A 20,897-nucleotide genomic window follows, 5' to 3' on the forward strand; every position below is an offset into this window, starting at 1 on the left:
ACGTGTGGTGTGGGACCTGGAGCAGAGAGAGAAGCTCTTCTGTTGACAGTGCTCATAGATGACAGATATTAAGTGATAATGGCCAGGCCAGCATCACCACTTTTCTCACATCATAGTCGATGAAGATGTTGCAAAGTGCTCGGTCTTTTAAATGCCTGAGGAGTGATCATCTTGAAAAACAAGTTTGATATATGTAAGAGATGTAAGGTCCAGGGTTTCTGCCTGTTTAAACGAGTTGAACCGTTTAAAACCTTTTTAATAACATAATGAGGGATATATAAGAGTTCAAGTAAAACAGATATGACAGAAGTTCCCAAATTATTAATGGAGATTAAGATTTGTCCAGTTGAGAATAACGGTTGATACGGCATGTTATCTTGCAAACTACAGGCAGAGACAGTAGGTATCCATATCCTTCCAACAGCAGAGCTGGGTGTCGTGAGCTCAATTTTCGAGCTGTTTGTAGGATCAGTTATCTGCTCCATGTTGGCCCTGTTGTTTCGTATAGAGTTTTGTAACAGCTGGTTAATATGTAGACTTTCAACATTCTTAGACATTACAAACCATGAATTCCGCCAAAACATTTTCTTTAATTTAATTTTTCATTCTGTAATTTTTCAATGGGAGTAGCATTAAATGATTGTTTACATAATGAAGACCCACCAAAATGAAAAAATAAATAAAAAACACCTAGTGCATAAAGTAATAATATATTAAAGACATTTGAAGGCCTAAAAATTCTGAGTATATCTTTTTGGACTTTAAAAGCCCCAGCAGAAATCCTGGAATTTACAGATGGCACCATTATGGAGACAGAAAGGCACATTTAAGTAGAGTTGAACAACTCCAGGGAAAAACTAATTAATTTATTTTCTTTTATTAACAGTATTGGGGCTGTGATTTACCCCTCTTCTTATCTTCAGTTTAATAAACTTCTTTGGTTCAATATAAACCTGTTTAAACCTACATGACAAAATTGTGTGAGGTAATTCAGTAAGTTTATTTGTTGAAGACCCAATAGCCCTTTCAATAAAACACAACATCCCCAGCCTCCATAAGAACCAAGTTACAAAGTCGTCTTAATGAATTTGACGGAATACAAACAGCGTAATAGAATAATTATTCTGTAGGCCATCAGAAGGTATACATCAGCCTTTCGTCATTTCACTCCATGTCTCTTATGAGCCACTCATAAGGGACTCCTAGAAGCATGACTGCTCCCCAAAAGTCAGAATCAGCTAGATCACCGCCTGGTGGCTGCTTGCAGTATACGTCATAGACGACACCTCCTCCATGTTTATAAATAGGACATGGAAAAAACTACAGCTCAAAGTACAAAGTCAAATAATTTTCTCAATTATATTTTCTGTCATTTTTGGTAGTTCTCACACTCATGTGTAACCAAGCCTGTATGTGTTCTGTAAGTTTGGTTTTAATAAGTCATTTTATGCTATAAAAATGCCATAAAGCATCATGATTGACAGCTGAGATTGATTGGTCCAACGAACTCCATACTGTGGCTCCACATTACAATCACTGGTTCCCAGACTTAGAAATGGCAGGACTCGAATCTGAAATGTTGTGGCGTCCTTTTTGTACAATGGGAGGAAGTAAAGATGTGTCGTCTATCTTTACATGCAGTCAATGGTAGTAACTGGGGCCTATTTCACCACCATATCAAACCATACAGATGGTTCAGTAATGTCTTGTCACAAAACACTACATACTTGCAACTAACAGTGTGGACAGTCTTCCGTACATATCTCACATGAGAAGCAAATCTGATTTGCCGGCAGTCTGAGCGCAGCTGTAGTCCTCCTGGACTTTGTGTTTACTCCACCATGTTTTGTGTGAGCTATCATTGATCACCGATGTTTCGTTTGGGTCCTTAAGCATAGAGAGGATTTTTGAACATAAAATTGCAAGTTCTAGTTTCCAAACTAGTCAAAACTAAAATGTGTAGAATGTTGATATGTTGAGCTGAAAGCCTCGGGTCATACAGATCCCAATATGACGAAGTTATTTAAAGATATCAACGACTTTATGGGATAATATTGACCCCCGAGGACAATAGGAGGGGTAATTGGTATAATCTTGTATAAATTATATTAAAACTAAATACAAAATTAATTAAAGTACAGGTTGTATTGGTGGTACTGATAAATAGCATGCACTTGTTGTAAGCCTAATGAATTCCTTTAATTTCATTGTACCTTTATTCATATCATTCAGACAATGCATGTCTATTCAAGAATTGTGTTTTTATTAAAATGCATTTCTCAAAAAGATCTGTATTTCTAAAAGAAAAGTGTCTCTTGTGATTTGAAAATTTAAACTCTTGAAATCACAATTCTGAAAGAAAAGATCATCACCCAGCCCGACGCTTTATTCATAAAAAAATTCAAGAAAGTGCATGTGCATGCCCCAAACAGTGCAATGCTCTGTCATTTCACCCATCAAGCATCATTCAATGATGGATGTCTGCACACCTCAGCCTGACACAGGATCAGTGTGACGTACAGTTTGTTTAGTGAGCAGCGTGCTGTACTTATCATGCACTGGGTATCCATGTCAATCCACAGTGTGCTTTCCTTCCAACACACCTCCTGTTCAAACATGCTCGGATGATTTGCCAGGTTACAGTGAGTGTGTATATGATGATGAACATGATAGTGAAAATGATGAAAATGATGATGACGATGCCCAGTGGGGAGAAAGGCCTTACTCTGGGCACACAGTCCATCTGTGCAGTTCTCAGTGGCCTCGCTGCTCCCTTCACACATCTTGCCTCGGTGTCTGGGTGCAGGCGAGTTGCATTCCCGACTCCGCTGCTTCTCGCACTGACTGCTGCATATGGTCCACTCGCTCCACTCGTCCCAGCCTCCATCAACTATAACATGAGGACAATACACATAAGTGGATGAACGCAATTAACTGATACTCTGCATGTATAAAGTTCGAAGGCATTAATAATAATTGATAAGCATTAATAATGGACGTTATAGAGGTCAACTTTATTCAGTGCAGTCGTGTGCCGTCAGGGCAAGTGGTCGGCTTGTTAAAGCTAAATCTTTCTCCTCACATCTCAGAACAATGTTCCATCCCAAAAATGACATCCTGTTTGAAATAGTTTTGTAATATACTGCCCTCTTCAGGTGGAAGCAGGCTAATGTCTCTCGAAGCTAGGTTGACTAGCCCATGTAACTCATTGTTTCTCTCATTTTCAGGGGTGAAACCTGGGATCTCAGATGGGTGATTGGCTGTAGCTACAAACAAGTGTGCCTGTCAAGGTGCTCTTGATTTAGCTTCCACTGTTGTGCGAGCAGGTCTTTTTCACACTTTGTTGTACAGTGTGGAAACTGATTACATTAAAGAATTACTGTTTAAAGGGGCAGCAAATTACACCGATTCATCAACTCTGTGTTCGATCTGCGGTAAGTAAGAGAAGTTTGAGACAGAAGACACTTACACAAGTAGTGCAGCTGCTTTAAGGGATAGTTCAGAGCATAAGCGAGTGGGCGAGAGAAAGTGTGTGTGTAGATGTGTGACTGGAGCCGAGAGTTAGGAGTTAGAAGTACAGCTGTGAACTAGCAGTTTGCGGTTTGGCCTGTTTGTCAGGAACTAAATGCTACAACACCTCAAGACCAAAGACTAGTTCCTCTTACCCCTCTGCTGTCAGATGCCCTTATCTGTGTTATTGCTCTCATAATTTGGAAATAGTGATCACAGATATAGTGATCAACCATTTATATGGTTCAAAAACTTGGCACAGAAATGTTCCTATACAAATGCTGTTTAAATAATTTGGTTATGGCGATCAAGTAGTCCGCATACAGTGTTCATTTTGGGTCTTTTCATAGTCTGTCAGTAATTTACTGCTCCGCTCTGTGTCTCTCCTCCAGCTCCATACATTGCCTAAGTTTAGCAGCTCCATTGTAGCCTGAGGTTACACATGTCCGATGTCACTAGTTGTGTGTGTGTGTGTGTGTGTGTGTGTGTGTTTGTGTGGGTGTATGTTTGCATGTGTGTGTGTTTGTCAGCGTGCGCGTGAGTGTTCTGGGACTGTCATTTACTTCCTACTGCTTTTAACCTATAGGATGAAAATACACTGCTGCCTCACTTCTATGAGTTACTCCTGACAGTACCATACTCTCAGATGCAACAGTCTTAATTCAACTTTCCCAGCTTGACGTTTTGGTTATTTATACATTTACCACAGCTATAATGTAGTAAACACTGGAATCACACAGTGAGATGGATCTTTGTTTGTCTGGGGGTGGTGGGCTCTACAGTTCTATTCGCTAATGTGTTAAAGTCCCTGTGTGTGACTGATTTGCTGTTGTCCTCATGTCTTCATTTGAATGACAAAGCTCGATTCTGTTTCGTTACTGTTTCTAAAATGGATCTAAAATGTTCATTGGTGAACTTGAGATGTAAAGGTAGCAACATTATTTTGTGCAGAGCCAGGTTAGCTCTTCGCAGATGAGTCTAGTCTTTAAGATAAACTCAGCTAAAATAAGCTAAAGCTCGGCCAATGGTATTACTCATCTTGAGAGCTGTATGTGCTTGGCCACATTCTTAAAAGTTGCTCCCAGCCAGGTTAGCTGTTTGCAGACAACTCTAGTCTTTAGGCTGTTGTTTAAAAACAATGAAAAGATTTTCAAAAACGCATGTGTCAATATTTAAAACCCTCTCTTTAAAATCCAGTTGTGTATATCTTCATGTTAAACATAAAACTGTATTTATTCATTACACAACTGCATAACCTTAATTTGTTGCCAACTTCATACACATTCCGCATTAAGATATTGTCTTAACAGTCACACCCACATATTCAGGACACACACAATGCACATTGTGATGTGGTGGTACAGCTTGAGAGACATTTTCTTTTTCTCATTAACCCCCAGGCCTGTTTATATAATGGGATTTGATACAAGGCTGTGGAACCCAAACAGCTTGGTGCATGCTAATAGCTGAATTTCTTCCGCCACGCTCTGTCATCTGATCAAGGAAGAGCTCATCATGCTTAGCTTAACAAATATTGGGAGACCATATGGCGCCTGAAGATTTTTGGCAGCACTTGCGATGCCCATAATATACAGTCTTGTGGGTGGTGGAGAGGAAAAATTTCTTTTGTAATGTTCTATGGGCCGTGCCCACACTTCACAGTTGTTTGTGGTTTCTTCTCAGCTGTTTAAAATGCAAACGATATGTTTATGTGGCAGAGGAAATGCTGAGTGTTTCTGAGTTTCACCGCAGTTAATATGCATATTGTCACATATTTCCCCCCCCCCATGACTTGTTGCTCTGATTCCCTTGCATGAGCTCATCTGCCAACTGCTATAGATACAGTCTGACAACTTGTAACCATTGGAAAACTCTGCATAGACTTTGGGTACTTTTCACAATCCAAGCTTTTCACAACACTTCTTTGCGTCTCAATTTAATAATTTGCCTCATTAAATTGTTTTGGCGACAGTTTTGTATGATTTGTGTGCCTTTATTTCTTTCAAACCCTCCAGAAGATGTCTTGAACAACTACAGGACCAACCTTGCATTACTTGTATCACAGAAGTTCTGCAGTGTGGGGTCCGGACTTCCTCCGGTGCTTGTCTCTTGCCTTCGCAACTACTCAGGGATCTCTGGGGCGTTTGAGGGTTGGTGCAGAGAAGGAGGCAGGATGTAACATATATACTCCTGATCAAAATCTTAAGACCAGTTAAAAAATTGCATGAATTTGCATTTTGCACTGTTGGATCTTAGGAAGGTTCTAAGTAGAGCTTCAAAATGCAAAAAGAAGAAATGTGAGCAGGCAATTTATTGAAAACAACAATTTAACTCAAATAGGCTGTTCATCAGCTGATCAAAAGTTTAAGACCACAGCCTTTAAAAGCCAAAATCTGTGCAAAAATGTGGATTCCATGTCATTTCCTGTCAAGTAATCACACTGTGAAGATCTCTTGATGGCAAAGGAAAAAAAGCTCACCGTCTTTGAAGGATTGTTGACCTGCATAAAGAAGGCCTCTCACAACGTGCCATCGCTGCTGAGGTTGGACGCAGTAAGACAGTCATTTTGCATTTCTTAAAAGATCCTCAGGGTTATGGAACAAAAAAATCAAGTGGTAGACCCAAAAAAATTCTCACCGGCGCTGAGCCGGAGGATCCGAATGGCTGTCCGTCAAGACACGGGACGATCCTCATCCCAAATTAAGGCCATTACTAGTGCTGACTGCAGCCCAATAACCATCAGACGCCATCTGCGAAGGAAGGGCTTCAAAAACCAGAACCGCTTCAAAGGCCACGTCTCCTTCAACGCCACAAAATTGCCCATTTAGACTTTGCAAGGGAGCACCAAACATGGGGCATTCAAAGGTGGAAGAAAGTTTTATTCTCTGACGAGTAAAACTGGATGGCTTCCTACGTTACTGGCATGACAAGGAGATGCCACCTGAGATGTTTTCTACGCGGCACAGTGGAGGGGGCGCCATCATGATCTGGGGTGCTTTTCCTTCAATGGAACAACGGAGCTCCAGGTTGTGCAGGGGCGTCAAACACCAGCTGGCTATGTGGAGATGTTGCAGCGAGCATCCCTCATGACTGAGGGCCCTCATCTGTGTGGTAATGACTAGGTTTTTCAGCAGGACAACGCTCCAATTAACAATGCCTGTCTGACCAAGACTTTTTCCCAGGAGAATAACATCACTCTTTTGGACCATCCTACGTGTTCCCCTGATCTTAATCCAATTGAGAACATTTGGGGATGGATGGCAAGGGAAGTTTACAAAAATGGACTTCAGTTCCAGACAGTGGATGCCCTTCCTGAAGCCATCTTCACCACTTGGCGCAACATTCGCACTAGCCTTTTGGAAACACTTGCATCAAGCATGCCAAAACAAATTTTTGAAGTGATCAACAATAATGGTGGAGCTACTCATTACTGAGTCAGTTTTTGACACTTTAATTTCTGTTTGAGCTGTGGTCTTAAACTTTTGATCAGCTGATGAACAACCTATTTGAGTTAAATTGTTGTTTTCAATAAATTGCCTGCTCACAACTTTTGGGCTCTCGTTCCCATTTCTTCTTTTTGCATTTTGAAACTCTACTTAGAACCTTCCTAAGATTCAACAGTGCAAAATGCAAATTCATGCAATTTTTTAACTGGTCTTAAGATTTTGATCAGGACGGTGAGCTTTTTTCCCTTTGCCATCAAGAGATCTTCACAGTGTGATTACTTGACAGGAAATGACATGGAATCCACATTTTTGCACAGATTTTGGCTTTTAAAGGCTGTGGTCTTAAACTTTTGATCAGCTGATGAACAGCCTACTTGAGTTAAATTGTTGTTTTCAATAAATTGCCTGCTCACATTTCTTCTTTTTGCATTTTGAAACTCTACTTAGAACCTTCCTAAGATTCAACAGTGCAAAATGCAAATTCATGCAATTTTTTAACTGGTTTTAAGATTTTGATCAGGAGTTTACATTCTGCTGTGGTGATCACGTGTTTTGGTTTACATCACATCGACATAGGCGTCAGCTCTTGACTTTGGTCGGTGTCTTATTCATGCATGGCAATGCTTTTTCATCCTGGAGACATGTCTTCTATTTGTCTTTTTCAGTTTTGTATTCATCGCATGTTAGAAATGTCAGCAATGCACCCAGTGCTCAGACATCATCCAGAGTATTTCATGGCATGAGAAACTGCAATACTGAAAGCAGCTTAACTGTGATATGACAATCAAGAAACGGTTGTTACTGCTTAAGATTAAATGACTGAAGGATATACATACAGGCCTTGAAGCTCTACAGTGGCAGCCTGGTCTTACTGGTCTCATCAGTCTGTCTGCAGAGCCCATTGAAGAAATATAATTGAGTGTTTTATCTCTTTTAGCTACAGAACCATGAGTTCTAAGATCAAAAGAGACCGACTGAGACAGTGGAAATAAAGAGGTTCACTCTTTCACTGGATCTTTACCTTTGAAATTTCGTTGGAATGCAAGACATCAAAGTAATCAGCATAAAACCTCAACTTATTTATATATTATTAATAAAATGAAGCCAACGCTAGCTGTTGCACTGCAGCTCTACTGGTTCTAGTATGCATTGTTACTGGCCCATTAAAAGACCTAAAGGGATACATTAAAAAGAGGCCACATATGCCAAGTTTCAGGTTAAAAAAAAAGGTAATCTCCTAAAACTCTGGGGCCTTGTAGTTTTTGATCAAGAGTTACTAAAAACAGACTGAAACCCCTGAGGCGATGATTAGGTATATATGTCTTTGTCAGAGATACCCAGTGGGTCTGCACGGTACCCAGTGTGTAATGACTTAGTTTTAATCACCTGTTCTCTCCCAGAACTATAGTCTGAAGAAGACAAGTTTCACTTCTGGGACTGTTCTCTTCCCTCTTTGCCATTTCTTGTTAAGTGCCAATCTGCTTTTTGATGGGGGGGGCTCTGACCTCATCTATCCTCCAAGCCCTCTTTTACACTCACACCATCATTAAGGCAATGCTCTGGGCTGGCTTGTCAGAGCTGGACAGCCTTGTCAGTCAGAGGCTCAGACAGCTGGGTCACCACAGCCTACGCTTCACCCTTGTCTGCATCTCCTTCCTCCAACTAACAAACCCGCTCCTCCGTCTGCTGCATATATCTTCAGTCCCTCTGTGAGGCCTCCAGGCTACGGTGGTGGCAACAGGTCTGCATATCTCTGCTCAAGCAGGAAATTCCTATTCCTCCTCTTTTGCACGTAATTATTATTTTTTTCCTGTGAGGTCCCTCGCTGCAGACACATCCTGCCGCCTGCCCCGACCATTGAAGGTGGACAGCTTTAATTGGCAAGTTGGTGGTGGAAAACTTAGATGGCGCACATTAGTTGGCGTCTGGACTTAAACATTTGTTTTGGCAGAAAGTCATTTTTATAAGTCAGATGTCACTGCACCTTTAAAAAGTAAAAGCTGAGTTCCTGTTATTGATCAATGAGCTCATCAGTATTTGTTGAAATTACACCTTCAGCCACCTTCCATTTCTGTGCCTCCATTGTTAAAAGATGACATTTTTACACTATGTTGTGTTTATGCTTTTGAAAATTGTTCGGTTTAAAGGGGCCAGTGTGTAAGGTTTAGCTGAAAGGGATCTATAGGCAGAAATTGGTATAAATAATCCTAGAGATGTTTTCACTATAGTGTGTTTTTATCAAAATTGTACAAATTTTTATTTTCTTTATCCTAGAAAATGCCCTTTATATTTAAATACTTTATATTTGAATTTGGAGCGGGTCCTCTCTACAGAGGCCGCCATGTTTCTTACAGTGGTGAAAACTGGACAAACAATATTAGGACAACTGAAGGATACGTCAAGTTTTCTGTCATGTTTGGAATGGGAGGGTGAGTTGAGAGGTATTCAGCTGCAGCATGCAACTTCACCACTAGAGCTCACTAAATTCTACACACTGAACCTTTAAAAGTTTGTTTGTAACATAAGAAACATAAGAAAACAACTTACAATGAAGATCAGCACTGAGTTTTAGGTATAAAAGAATGCTGAATTATTTATGTAAAATTATGTAGCTTGTGCAGTATTTTAAAGAATTGATTATTGGTGACCAAATGTGTGTTTTTTGGGTAAATAGGAGACACACTTTTTTTCACTATTCTTTATAGGCCGTGCCACAGTGCATAATTCCTGACTAGACTCACACAGAGAAACCAAGCGCTCCTCTCCACTCGCAGAGTGAGAACCAGGCGGAGTGCACAGGCTCCAATGAGCAAGCCACGGTGAACAATAACACCAGGTTTCCACAGCACAGTACCTAACCCCACACTTTAATGAACTGACAGCCAAGAAAAGATGGTAAATGGTAAATGGTTTTGTATTTATATAGCGCTTTTCTAATCTCGATGACCACTCAAAGCGCTCTACAGTACAGTTCTACATTCATCCATTCACACACACATTCATACAGTGCATCTATTAGCAGCACTTTGTTATTCTATGAGAGGCAAATCAGGGTTCAGCATCTTGCCCAAGGACACTTTGTCATGCAGATGGAACAAACTGGCGATTGAACTGCCAACCTTCAGGTTAAACGACGACCACTCTACCCCTCAACCACAGATGCCAAACATCTGCATCTGGGACATGTAAATAAAAGAAGATTTTTTGCACTTTATCCAATATCCTTTTTAGCATGTATAATAAATGTAGACCCTGCTGATTCAGTTTTGAATTTTGGCCCTCCTTGTGATTGAGCTTGACACCACTCCTCTAAATGGTAAGGAAAGGAGCATCAATGCTAAAGGAGAACGCTGTCCCACAATTCTTTGTGGCAGCAACATTTAAAGTGGCATAACCTTGGAGATACATCTGAGGACATCCACATAATTATAAAAGTTGTTGTTGTAGTGGTGTTCAAATCTTTAATAATAGAAATAAAATCGTGCATTTATATTTACTGCTTTCACGGGACACAAGGACGCTTTACATATGGGTGTGAGAAAAGGGAAAAAGTAATTAGCACAAAAAACAGCAGGGTGGAGCATTAACTGAGGCTCAAGGTCTTAGTGAAGAGATGGTGCTTGAGGAGTTTTTTTAATATGTCCAGAGATTGAGCGTTGCGCATTTCAGCAGGGAGAGTTCCAGAGGGTGGGGGCTACAACACGGAAGGCTCTCTCTCCAAGAGTTCGCAGTTTGGTGCTGGGAATGGAGAGCAACCCTGAGCTTGAGGACTGCTGCCTTCTGAGCGGAGTGTAGGGGTGGAGGTCAGTTAAGTATAGTTTTGTGAATATTTTCATACCCTATATAGTGCACTTAATCTTTCCCACAATGCATCGGGAAAAGTATTGTACAAACGATGGTCTCTAACCGACCAACATTTACCATCATGCATTGTGCTTGCGTCAGAGAGACAAGCGGAACAAGGGGCAGCAGGAAGAGCACGAACTGTCGTACAAATGTGATTATGAGAAGAGCAGCACTTCAGAGCACAAATTGCGGCATGTGTTTTTTACATTAAAGTATTAATACCACGTGTAGAATAAACATTACTAATTTACTATGGGATTTTACAATCTCTGACGTTGTTGTTCTTCATGATCCTATGACAACATTCTTAGTAGAGTCCGAAAGCGTTTTCTTTTCCAGATGAGCTCATTTTATAGTGCATTAGATAGTAGTCACTATATAGCCAAGTAGAGAATAGTGGGTGGGTGATTTCGGACACAGCTTTGGACTTTCCTAATGCAGTCCAGGGTTGGCGTGTCTTCTTCTTCACTCACTGCTTTGGAACATTTCTGCATTTCTTTGGCACATTACCGCCACCAACAGGAGATCACTAGAATAAAAGTGTTGGCAGCAAAGTGGATTGCAATGTTGCACATTGTGTTCATGCATGAGCCTTATTGCACAGGCATGTGTGACAGAAAGACATCAGGGATGTTATCATCAAAACACTGCTCCACAGTGCTACTGACATACTAACACACTAACACACTTAACATTAATGACAACATGATGGCCAACATAATAATACTCATGGTATTCTACAGCGCATTGAGAACAAATTATTGTATCATATGATAAAAACAGAATTGCCTCGACGGAAAAGAAGAGAAGGTTGTAAGTAAATATTTTTAATTTACAAACGCTCCGTGTAATATGTGCTTACAAACGTTGTTTTAATTCAATTACAATGACATGCCAGGATTGACCCAATTAGTGACTTAAAGTGTTTTTATATTGCAGATGAACTCGCTACATAGCTCACTATATGAAACACCGTACACAGTGAGTAGGAAGGAGTAAATGAGTGAGTGATTTAAACACAAACTTTCAGATAGATTGATCGAATGTGCAGCTGATTGGAACATGATCAACAAAACAAATCCTTCAGTAAATGTGTTGTCTCTAACATCTGCATTTGTTACTGACATTAAAGTCTCAGTTTGATTGACATCATATAATGTGATTAAGATGATTTATTGTGTACAAACTGCCTCAACGGTACTATGAAAATTGAATGTACTAGCCTACATGGCTTATCCATATATTCCACAAAAAAAGTCAGGTACCAGAATGGAAAACAATTACAAACCTGAACATATCCCTTCAAAATAATTGGTGATTAGCCAGGTGTGTGTAGTGTATATAATGAATACGAGTCTGCCTATCACTGTCTGCAGAGTGTAGAAATTTGATGCCTTGTCATCATAATGTCTGGATAAAGACTCACTTTAGTATTCACAGAAGAAAAGTTTGAATTTGCTAAAATTACTATATTATATGAAATGATATCTTTATGGAGTAATGGCTATTGCTGCTGGCATTCTTTTCTTTTGTACATGTGTGGGTGGACCAAATGTTTTCAATGACACAGGAATAGAAACCTGTATACTGTGTGTTTGCCCTCAACTCTCAGCAAGAGCCATCGCAATTTGATTGTGTTGTCTGCAGCAGAACAATAAAAATAAAGAATGTGGAATCTTGTGATAAAGATTTATTTTGTTAAAGTATAATTTAGTTGCAGTTGAGAAGAATATAATAACTTATAATAATACAAATTAAAAATGATAAGCATTAAGCATTATTCCAAAGTCCCTACTGACTTCTGTACATCTACTTCTCTCACATCTCTTCATCATCCTACCCTGCTGTGCCTCCATGTTGCCAATAAACTAACCCTGACTCTCTGTCCACATCTGCCCCATAGCAGGCTGACCCCCTCAGAAAACAAATTGGAACATGGCAGGTTCATTGGACGACATTGAGAAAAGAAGATAATAGATAGAAAAGGACAGTGTGTATGGGACCTCGTATAAGACAGACACTAATTGTCCTGTTACCTCCTAAAGAATTGAGATTTCCACTGTATTCTATTCTTCTCTGACTTTTGTGAACCTTTCACCCTGTTCTTTTTTCACCTGCTAGTCTGGCACCTTTCAAGCCAACACATCATTAGTTTTCTCACACCATCGGCTGATCAGGCTGATGAAACACTGCATTTGAACTTATTTTAAACTGCGTCACTTTCAACACAGAACAGTGGACTTCACAGGCAGTGAATATGCTTACGTTGGTTAACGAAGACAAATGATCGAATGACAGACGAGTCTTATTCAGTGGATTAAGGGCCGGGGGCACTGGTGCCAGCAGAAATCTGATTGGTTACCGATCCCACCCACCCACACACACTTACAATAATTATGACTTTTTTAGAGTAAACAATTTGCTCAAACAAGGCACTATTTTCTAAATATATTAAATTACATGTGGCTTTGCTCAAAGCTAAACAGATAACTAATTACTGAATAAATAATGAATGGCTTAAATGCGCTCTTTAATGAATCATGACGTTGGACATAGAATTGTCCCCTATTTGTAAACTGTGGCCCCCCTATGGCCCCCAATTAAGAAAAATCCCAGAGCTGCCACTGCTTCTTGTTAAAGTCTAGAAGCTTTGCACAGCTGCATTTTAGCCATATTCCTGGCAGATCCTCTCAAGCTTGATCAGATTGGATGAAATAGTCTGTGAACCATCTTCTTTAGGTCTCCCCTCAGGGGTTCTGGCTCTGTGGCCGGCCCACTTAAGGACATGTGTCACAGTAGAGGAAGTATCAGGCAGGTGGAGAGCAGAGCCTGCTGTTTGTCAGACGCAGTGTTTGTCTCCTCGGAGCTGAGAATCTATTTTTCACTCCTTTAAATGCTGTTTGGTAAACTCTACACAGGTTTTCATCTGCCATATCCAAACGGCTCTATCCCTCTTGACCTCATCTGTGCCTCAACACCGATTTATCACTGAGGTCCACACTTCCTCAGACTTAATGACATCTCTGTCCTGCAGGGGGAATTGTGGGACGTTCTATGTACACAGGTGAGGATCTCATCAATTCATTTTGCCACAGGTGGATTGCAATCAGGCTCCAGACACATCTCAAGGATAATTTAAACAAACAGGATGAACCACACCACAGTTCTGATGAGCTGCAGCAAAGACTCTGATCACTTTTAAAAATAAGACATTCAAGTCCAATTTCTAAAACATGCTTTCATTGTGTGAATAATGATTGGATTAAAGGGAAATAGAAGTGGAAATTTGATTCATTAAAAGCGTAATCCTTGACACAATAATGTGTGCTCGATGCTTTCTGAGGGCTTGGAAAATTTACTTTTAGGACAAAAATTTAAATAATAATAAAAAAATAAAAGCTCCTGGCTCACCCCGTGTCACCTCACAACTTCATTGGATTGAATTTCTGAGGACCAAACAGTGATTCAGCTCTGTCTATCTGGAAGAGCGCTACAGAGGAAAGGTTACAAGCGAAACCAAAGTTTATTTCTATCTCGTACGATGTCTCTTTTGAAAATATTCATGAGAAAAAACGATTCTTTAGGAAGCTATTCATTGGTTTGAATGCTCTAATCTGCTCATCTCTCCTACAATTGATATGCAGATGCACAAAGCGGAAAGTGGTTTTATTTCTGTGCAGACAGGAGCGATTTATCATCCATCAGGCAGGAGAAATTAAACATATCTGATCTTGTTCTGCTGGTTCGGCTCCGTCACATATTTGATATTTGGGTTTTCAGGCAGAAATAATATAGTTAGGTGAGTTAAACATCGATATACCCAGCCAAGCAAGCAAGTCGTCCCTTACAGCCTCAAAAACACAACGTAAAGAAACATTGACATCGAACATTCCTGCAAACTGTTAGAGAGAAAAGTTGTAAATAAGGTGAGCTTCTCAGGCGTATTCCAGCCGACAATCATGTGTCCAAACAATTGGATTGGCAAAGCAAATTCATAACTGATTGCGTATAATTGTGTCTAATTGCTGTAGAACAATGTAAGCGAACCATGGTGGTGACTCACAGTCTTGAGTGTTAAATGTTTCCAACAGCGTCACAGGAAATGTCTGGTGTGGCTCAATTCTTTCTTTGTTTAGTTGGACTTTGTGAGGTCGTCACCAGGAGACTTCCTGTTAATAGTCTGTTGTCATTTACATATGGTCATTTTTTTGGCATGGATCCTGCTTTATACATTTTTTAACTGAACCAAAGTGGCTCTGGGACACACATTCATTCATACAGTGCATCTATGTGTCGGACCTTCTCTCACATCACACTCATACTCTGCAACCACAGCCATCAGGAGCAATTTGGGGCCCAGTATTTTGCTGGAGGACAAGGGACACATGGAATGGGACAAAACCACCAACCTAAGTGGATGACTAGCTCTACATTATAACTCCCACAGAGACTATGGACCATTTCAGCTTGTAGCCTATATATCATTAGACTAGACTCTTAACCTCCTGAGTCATGTCACCATATCAAACCAGTCAACTAAGTATGTGTTGGTTGATTTTTTGAATAACATTGCTAAATAAAATCTCAAAGACCTTCTTAATCAAGTGAGAAAAAAAAAAAAACTAAATCAGCAACATTAGGAACCCCAGCACATCTGTATTACGCTCAAAGCTGAGGACCAATAGGACTATTCTGGACCAAGTAACAGCCCTGTCTTAAGAAATGGTCGTAGAAATACAGCTATGGTCTGCAGATCTGTCTTTATGTTGACGGGCCTGATTTGTACTGCTAGATAACCTCTTGCTTCTCTGTGAACCAGCCAAATCACGCTCATTGCTTCGAGAAGCACCTCAGCTCACGCTCTTCCCCCTGAACTGCAGAGTGCACCGAGTCGTATGCCCTCTCACCGCTGCTGCTTCCTCCACTCACTTTATTTTACATCATAAATCCCCTCTTTTTTTACGCTTTGTCTTTTCTTCCAGGGAGCACTTCTCTCTACAACCCGAACAGCCCGCTGCTGCAGGGATGTTGTCAGGGAACTCTGGATCTGTCCCATTATTGGTTGAACGTAAAGCTATCGAGGCAGAAATGTAAGCTCGTTTAAGTCAACCTGGATATCCTCAACAGATAAACACCAGGTTTATTAATATGGGCAACACACTGTGACACTACAAGGTGCCTTATAAAGACCTTGCACTGATGTGCGTCAAAAGGAAAGAGAAGTGAGAGATATAATCTCGAAAAGTAAACAGATAAAAGCTTGTGATCCACTAACACCGGTTTAAATGTGATCATTTCTTGCAGGATATTAACCTTTTTTGACAAATCACCTCAATCATTCATAGCCAAGTATTATAACCTCTCATCTAGAGAAAAGAAACAAATCTACACACATTAAGTTCTTCTCATTCTATAGAGCAATTCAAGAGGGACTGACTTGGACATAGAGCGTTGCAGCTGATCTTCTGTACCGACATGCCCTCGCAGAAAGCGCCGCCGTTCAGGGGCGCTGGGTTAGTGCAGGTTCGAGATCGCTTCTGGACGCCGCGCCCACATGGCACATTGCACGCCGACCACTCCGTCCACAGGGACCAGCCGCCGTTCACTGGAGAGAGTTCGGCAAAGTTATAGAGGAAGAAGAAGTGGAGGCAGAGTGAGTGCACGACAACAGGTTATTTGTTCACAAGTCTGCTTTAAATACTTTAACAAGAGCTGCAGCTATTAATGATTATGCAGGCCGCGAGGCGCTGCAAGGTAACAATGCATAACGGCCAGAGCAGATTGAGCTCAGCACAGTCGTTGTGGTGGATATACAGCTCCCTCTCTCCTAATTGCCTGTTCAGTGTTCCTTGCTCTTGGATTAAGATAAAGGCGTGGAACTGTGAGAAAGCGAAGAAAACAGCCATTACACTGAATTGCCATTTCTGAAGGCGACACTGACTCATAGTGGTGGACAGGTTGGAGTCGACCACTTAGCGCTCTGACTGAAGCAGTTTATTCTATGATCCCTCTGTGTTACGTGAGTGGAATCCTGATGCTCCGGCCGCGCAATCAAAGCGGGTGCTAACCGGCGTGGCTGGAAGGCCTCTGGCAAATAAATACTTAATAAGCTACACTCCTTTTAAATGAGATTAAGACACAGTGGCTTATTTCCTTTCATAAAGTACACATTGATTTTAAATGAGAGGCAGTAAATTGAGTCGTTGAATAATACATTCATTGAAAAGACAAAGGGAACATCTCTCTTCATTGGAAACACGGAGATGGGTCTTTTAATCACTTGTGTTGAGGTGGGGGAAACAAACAACCTGATGTGAGTGGCCATGTAAACATTGTGTCACGACACTGTGGTGTGATGTAACGCAGCACAACAGCAGCTGGGAGAGGCGGCGTACCGAAGACTATCACGGTGGCCGTGGCACTGCGTCGCTTTGCCACTATGTTGCTGGCCAGACAGGTGTAGTTGCCCGAGTCGGACAGGCGCGCCTCGTTGATGATGAGGTTGTGGTCGGCTCGGGTGTCGATATTGTCATCAGTCAGGGAGCTCACCTGCTCCTCGTTTTTTAGCCATTCGACCTGGGGACAGAAAGAAAAAGATTGTGTTTGTATTTGAAAGGAACGCACTTAAGCCAAGTGTTAATCCTTCAAATAAAAAGTGATCACAACTTCAGGCTGTGAGAGCATCCATCTCACAGCGAGTCTCCACGGGAGGGGTTTGTGTGAGCAGTGGTTTTAACAGAGGAGCTGCTTCTGGGCTCCATGTGAGTTTACACAGGATGAACTCAGCTGTAGGTCGGCAGCAGTTTGCCAGTTGCTCAGAGCTAAACAAACGCACTGTGTCAAAATGGTGGGAAATAGATTTGAAGTATTACATCAGTGCCAGGCAGCAGAGTGGCGTAGTGGTTACAGGAAGTTCCCCTGTTGGAATGAGATCTTTCTGTGTGGAGTTCGCTGGTTCCCCCCCCCCCCGTGACTGTGTGGCTTCTCTCCAGGGGAACCTCCTTTCTCCCACAGTCCAAAGCAGTTGGGTTACCTGGAGTCTCTTACTTGACTGTAGGTGTTAATGTGAGAGTGAATGTTGTTTGTCTCTATATGTTCTCTCTGTGACACACTTGTTTCCTGTCCAGGGTGCATCCTGCCTCTCTACTAAATATTATCTTGGATTGCCCCCCCCCCCCCCCCCCCCCCCCCCGTGACCGTCAAAGATAAGTGGTACAGATGGATGGGTGGATGGATGGATGAAAAGAATAAAAATTATTACTTCATGCTTTGTTTATGAGTGTGTAAAAACAGTAAAAAATGAGCCATTGTGTGTTCTGCGTAGAAAGCTGTATTGATTACTATGGAAACTGCCTGTGAGGACTGTGGACACCATGCCTTGTCCCGGCATTCTTCAAATCAACTCTCACCGTCTCCAGTATTTAATGACCGGCTCGGCCACTCCACCACATCATTATACCCTGAGGTATTCACTCTTTGTCTAACTGAGTCTGATCTCTAGTCTGTTTGTGGAAAGCCTCGTTATGTGTGCGTGCCCCAGCTCATTAGGATCACCTGCATGATCTCCGTTTCCCTGCCTCAGCCGCTCTAACCCCCGTACTCTCAGTCCGAGTTGCTTTTATTCTCTAGTTCTGTTGGACTTAATGGCAGCTAGACTATGTTGTACTCATAAAGCAGGCCTAAGTATTTATAATGGGTTGTGTATAGCTTTTTAAATACATTTGTAAATACATATTCAAACCTCTTTGGTAATGCAACGCATGCACTCAACAGCTAACTGCTTTTCATCAGACGTTATTATATGCTGTGTTTTTTAATAACCACTGGAAAATGTATCACAATCACCACACGTCTATTAAGTTGTGCATGCTCCTGTATGCATAGTATGTTTAGCACTATCAAATAAATCCATTTGTCTTAAGCACTACGTTAGCCAACTTAGCTGGCTGAGCTACTTATTGTCCAGGGAAGATAAATCCCCATTTAAAAGCAATTGCGGTGAGACGCTAATGATATTATGTTATTACGGCTTGTGGCTGTTCTTTTCTCTGACCAAGCTCCACCTCTGCCATTTTGCCAAGATGAAGGCAGTCCATTCAATTTGAAAATAATATTTGAGTCATGTAATTATATGAAAATATTGATATTTTGTTATGGTTTTTATATTTTCAGTCTTCAACATTTCTTCAACATTTTAAGGAGATCCAGAAAGTACCGCCTCCTTACAGCTCCTGATCTAACGGCTAAAACCCAAACAATCAATGAAGGTTTTGATACTTTCTGGAACCACCAATCGATGATCACAACGTGCCTCAGGATGTGCGTGGTCATTGAAGGTTGGAATTATGCAGCGTTTGCAAAGTCTTCACACATCTTCTTCCAACATTAGCAATAGCCTGCATTCCTTTAAGGGAAATTTGAAAATGTGCAAATCTTTCTCTATTTGCATTTAGACAATACAAACAGAGACCTCTCTCTGGGACAGAGATCCTGGAGTATAATGCAACTGAAAGTGGGTCCTATAAAAACAGGTAAAGACACATTCGAACGTGATCTCATGTTCTCAGACGATACAGATGTTATATTTGGATTCGTTTCACATTAAACTGTTGTGTCCTGCACCCGCCCAGTGACCCGCATAAATGTTGGTCAACTGTACCTTGTCCGCCACAGCCAGGCGGCACGAACACTGACACTGAAGCCTTTAAGCAGTCACAAGATGCACCATAACCAATTACCAGCAACAGAGAGGAAAACTAATTATGAATTACAAACTTAGTGACGCTTTGGTGCGTCTACTCTGGTAAGAGAGCTGCATCAGTGCGTTTGCAAATTACATTCGTGGTGTGGCAGAATGGGCCGAGCTGTTGGATTTATAGGAAGCACACAGGCACTCTTTATAATAAACAACGCTCAGGCCGGATGCAAATAGGAAGTGCCTTGGGCATGCAAACGCTGGGTAAATAGAAATGACACGCCGACCGAAGGGATGATGGATTGCAGGTATATATTGACACAAATAAAAATGATAATGAACATCTTAACACAGTAATCATTTCCGGCATTCACTATTTTATCCACACCAGCCGAGTCAATTGAACTACTCGTAACAGAAGAGGGATTTTTTTTTTTCTTTTTCAGACAGGAGGAGTGCAGTTACCAGTATATAAATGCAAGGCTGCATTTTCCTCTGTTTGCCTGGACGGAAACTTAGAGGCCGATTTCAAAGGCTCCCAGATTCTTTTCAACAATTAAAAGATATCCTCTCATGTGGGTTTCATCGGATGCCTCAGCATCTCTGATAGATAAGAAAAACCAGACGGAGGACTGAGGTACAGGATCTAATTTCTCATGATTAAAGTCGTCCGTCACTGAATGGGTGACACAAGTGGCGGCACTGCAACCCTCCACCCCGTCCCCCAAGTCTTTATGTATTTATTTCATACTTATCCTGGGAAATTTGTGACTTGAATGAGGCAATTAACATGTGACACGAGCCGGCCCCTTCGCAGTGTTTGGGGTCCGGGCTGCACATTAACTGTCTGTCTGCCACTAACAGCCCGCTGGTGATTATGAAAAGATTCACAGAGCGGAGGGGAAGAGAGAGAGAGAGAGAGAGAGAAAGATGAAGGGACAAATACAAATTACCCCGGCAAGTGTGTGGCAGAGGATGTGAGAGATGATTTGCCTAATTGGCACATTTGTTTCAATTAGGACGCGGTCATCAGTGTCAGCCTTGACGGAGGGGTTTCCAGGCCGGGCCTCGCATCGGGGCTTCCTCCCTGTGATTTCATTACCTGCACTGCCCCTGAAGGTCACCTCCTCCAGCCCTACACGGCGGCCAGGTACTCTCATCCACCTGAATCCACACACACGCACGCACACAGCTCATTCAGATGACATTTGCTGATGATTAGATGCTGAGAAATGTGTCGGTCGAGGGGCAATTAGAGGACAGAGGAGCGGTGTAACCGGAGACACTGCAGCCATCATCAAGACTTATGAGGAGAGAGCTGATGAAGACCTTCCCAGCTGACACATTTTTCCAAGTGAGAGTGCGCCTCATCGCCCCACTCAGAGGTCTAATGGTCATTT

The 20,897-nt window shown here is 41.5% G+C and overlaps 1 protein-coding gene across 2 annotated transcripts in view; it reads right to left on the reverse strand.

Annotated features, from left to right (window-relative positions):
* unc5db (unc-5 netrin receptor Db) overlaps nucleotides 1-20,897 on the reverse strand; it is a 179,101-nt gene that overhangs the window by 49,236 nt on the left and 108,968 nt on the right. For both annotated transcript variants that reach the window (XM_062384865.1, XM_062384864.1), the window contains exons 5-7: nucleotides 17,198-17,378; nucleotides 16,240-16,407; nucleotides 2,726-2,890 (exon numbers count right to left, since the gene is read on the reverse strand). In XM_062384865.1, coding sequence (XP_062240849.1) covers nucleotides 2,726-2,890; nucleotides 16,240-16,407; nucleotides 17,198-17,378 — 514 coding nt within the window. The remainder of the gene's footprint in view (nucleotides 1-2,725; nucleotides 2,891-16,239; nucleotides 16,408-17,197; nucleotides 17,379-20,897) is intronic.

The sequence above is a fragment of the Platichthys flesus genome, chromosome 3, assembly GCF_949316205.1.
Source record: "Platichthys flesus chromosome 3, fPlaFle2.1, whole genome shotgun sequence".
Lineage (NCBI taxonomy): Eukaryota > Metazoa > Chordata > Actinopteri > Pleuronectiformes > Pleuronectidae > Platichthys > Platichthys flesus.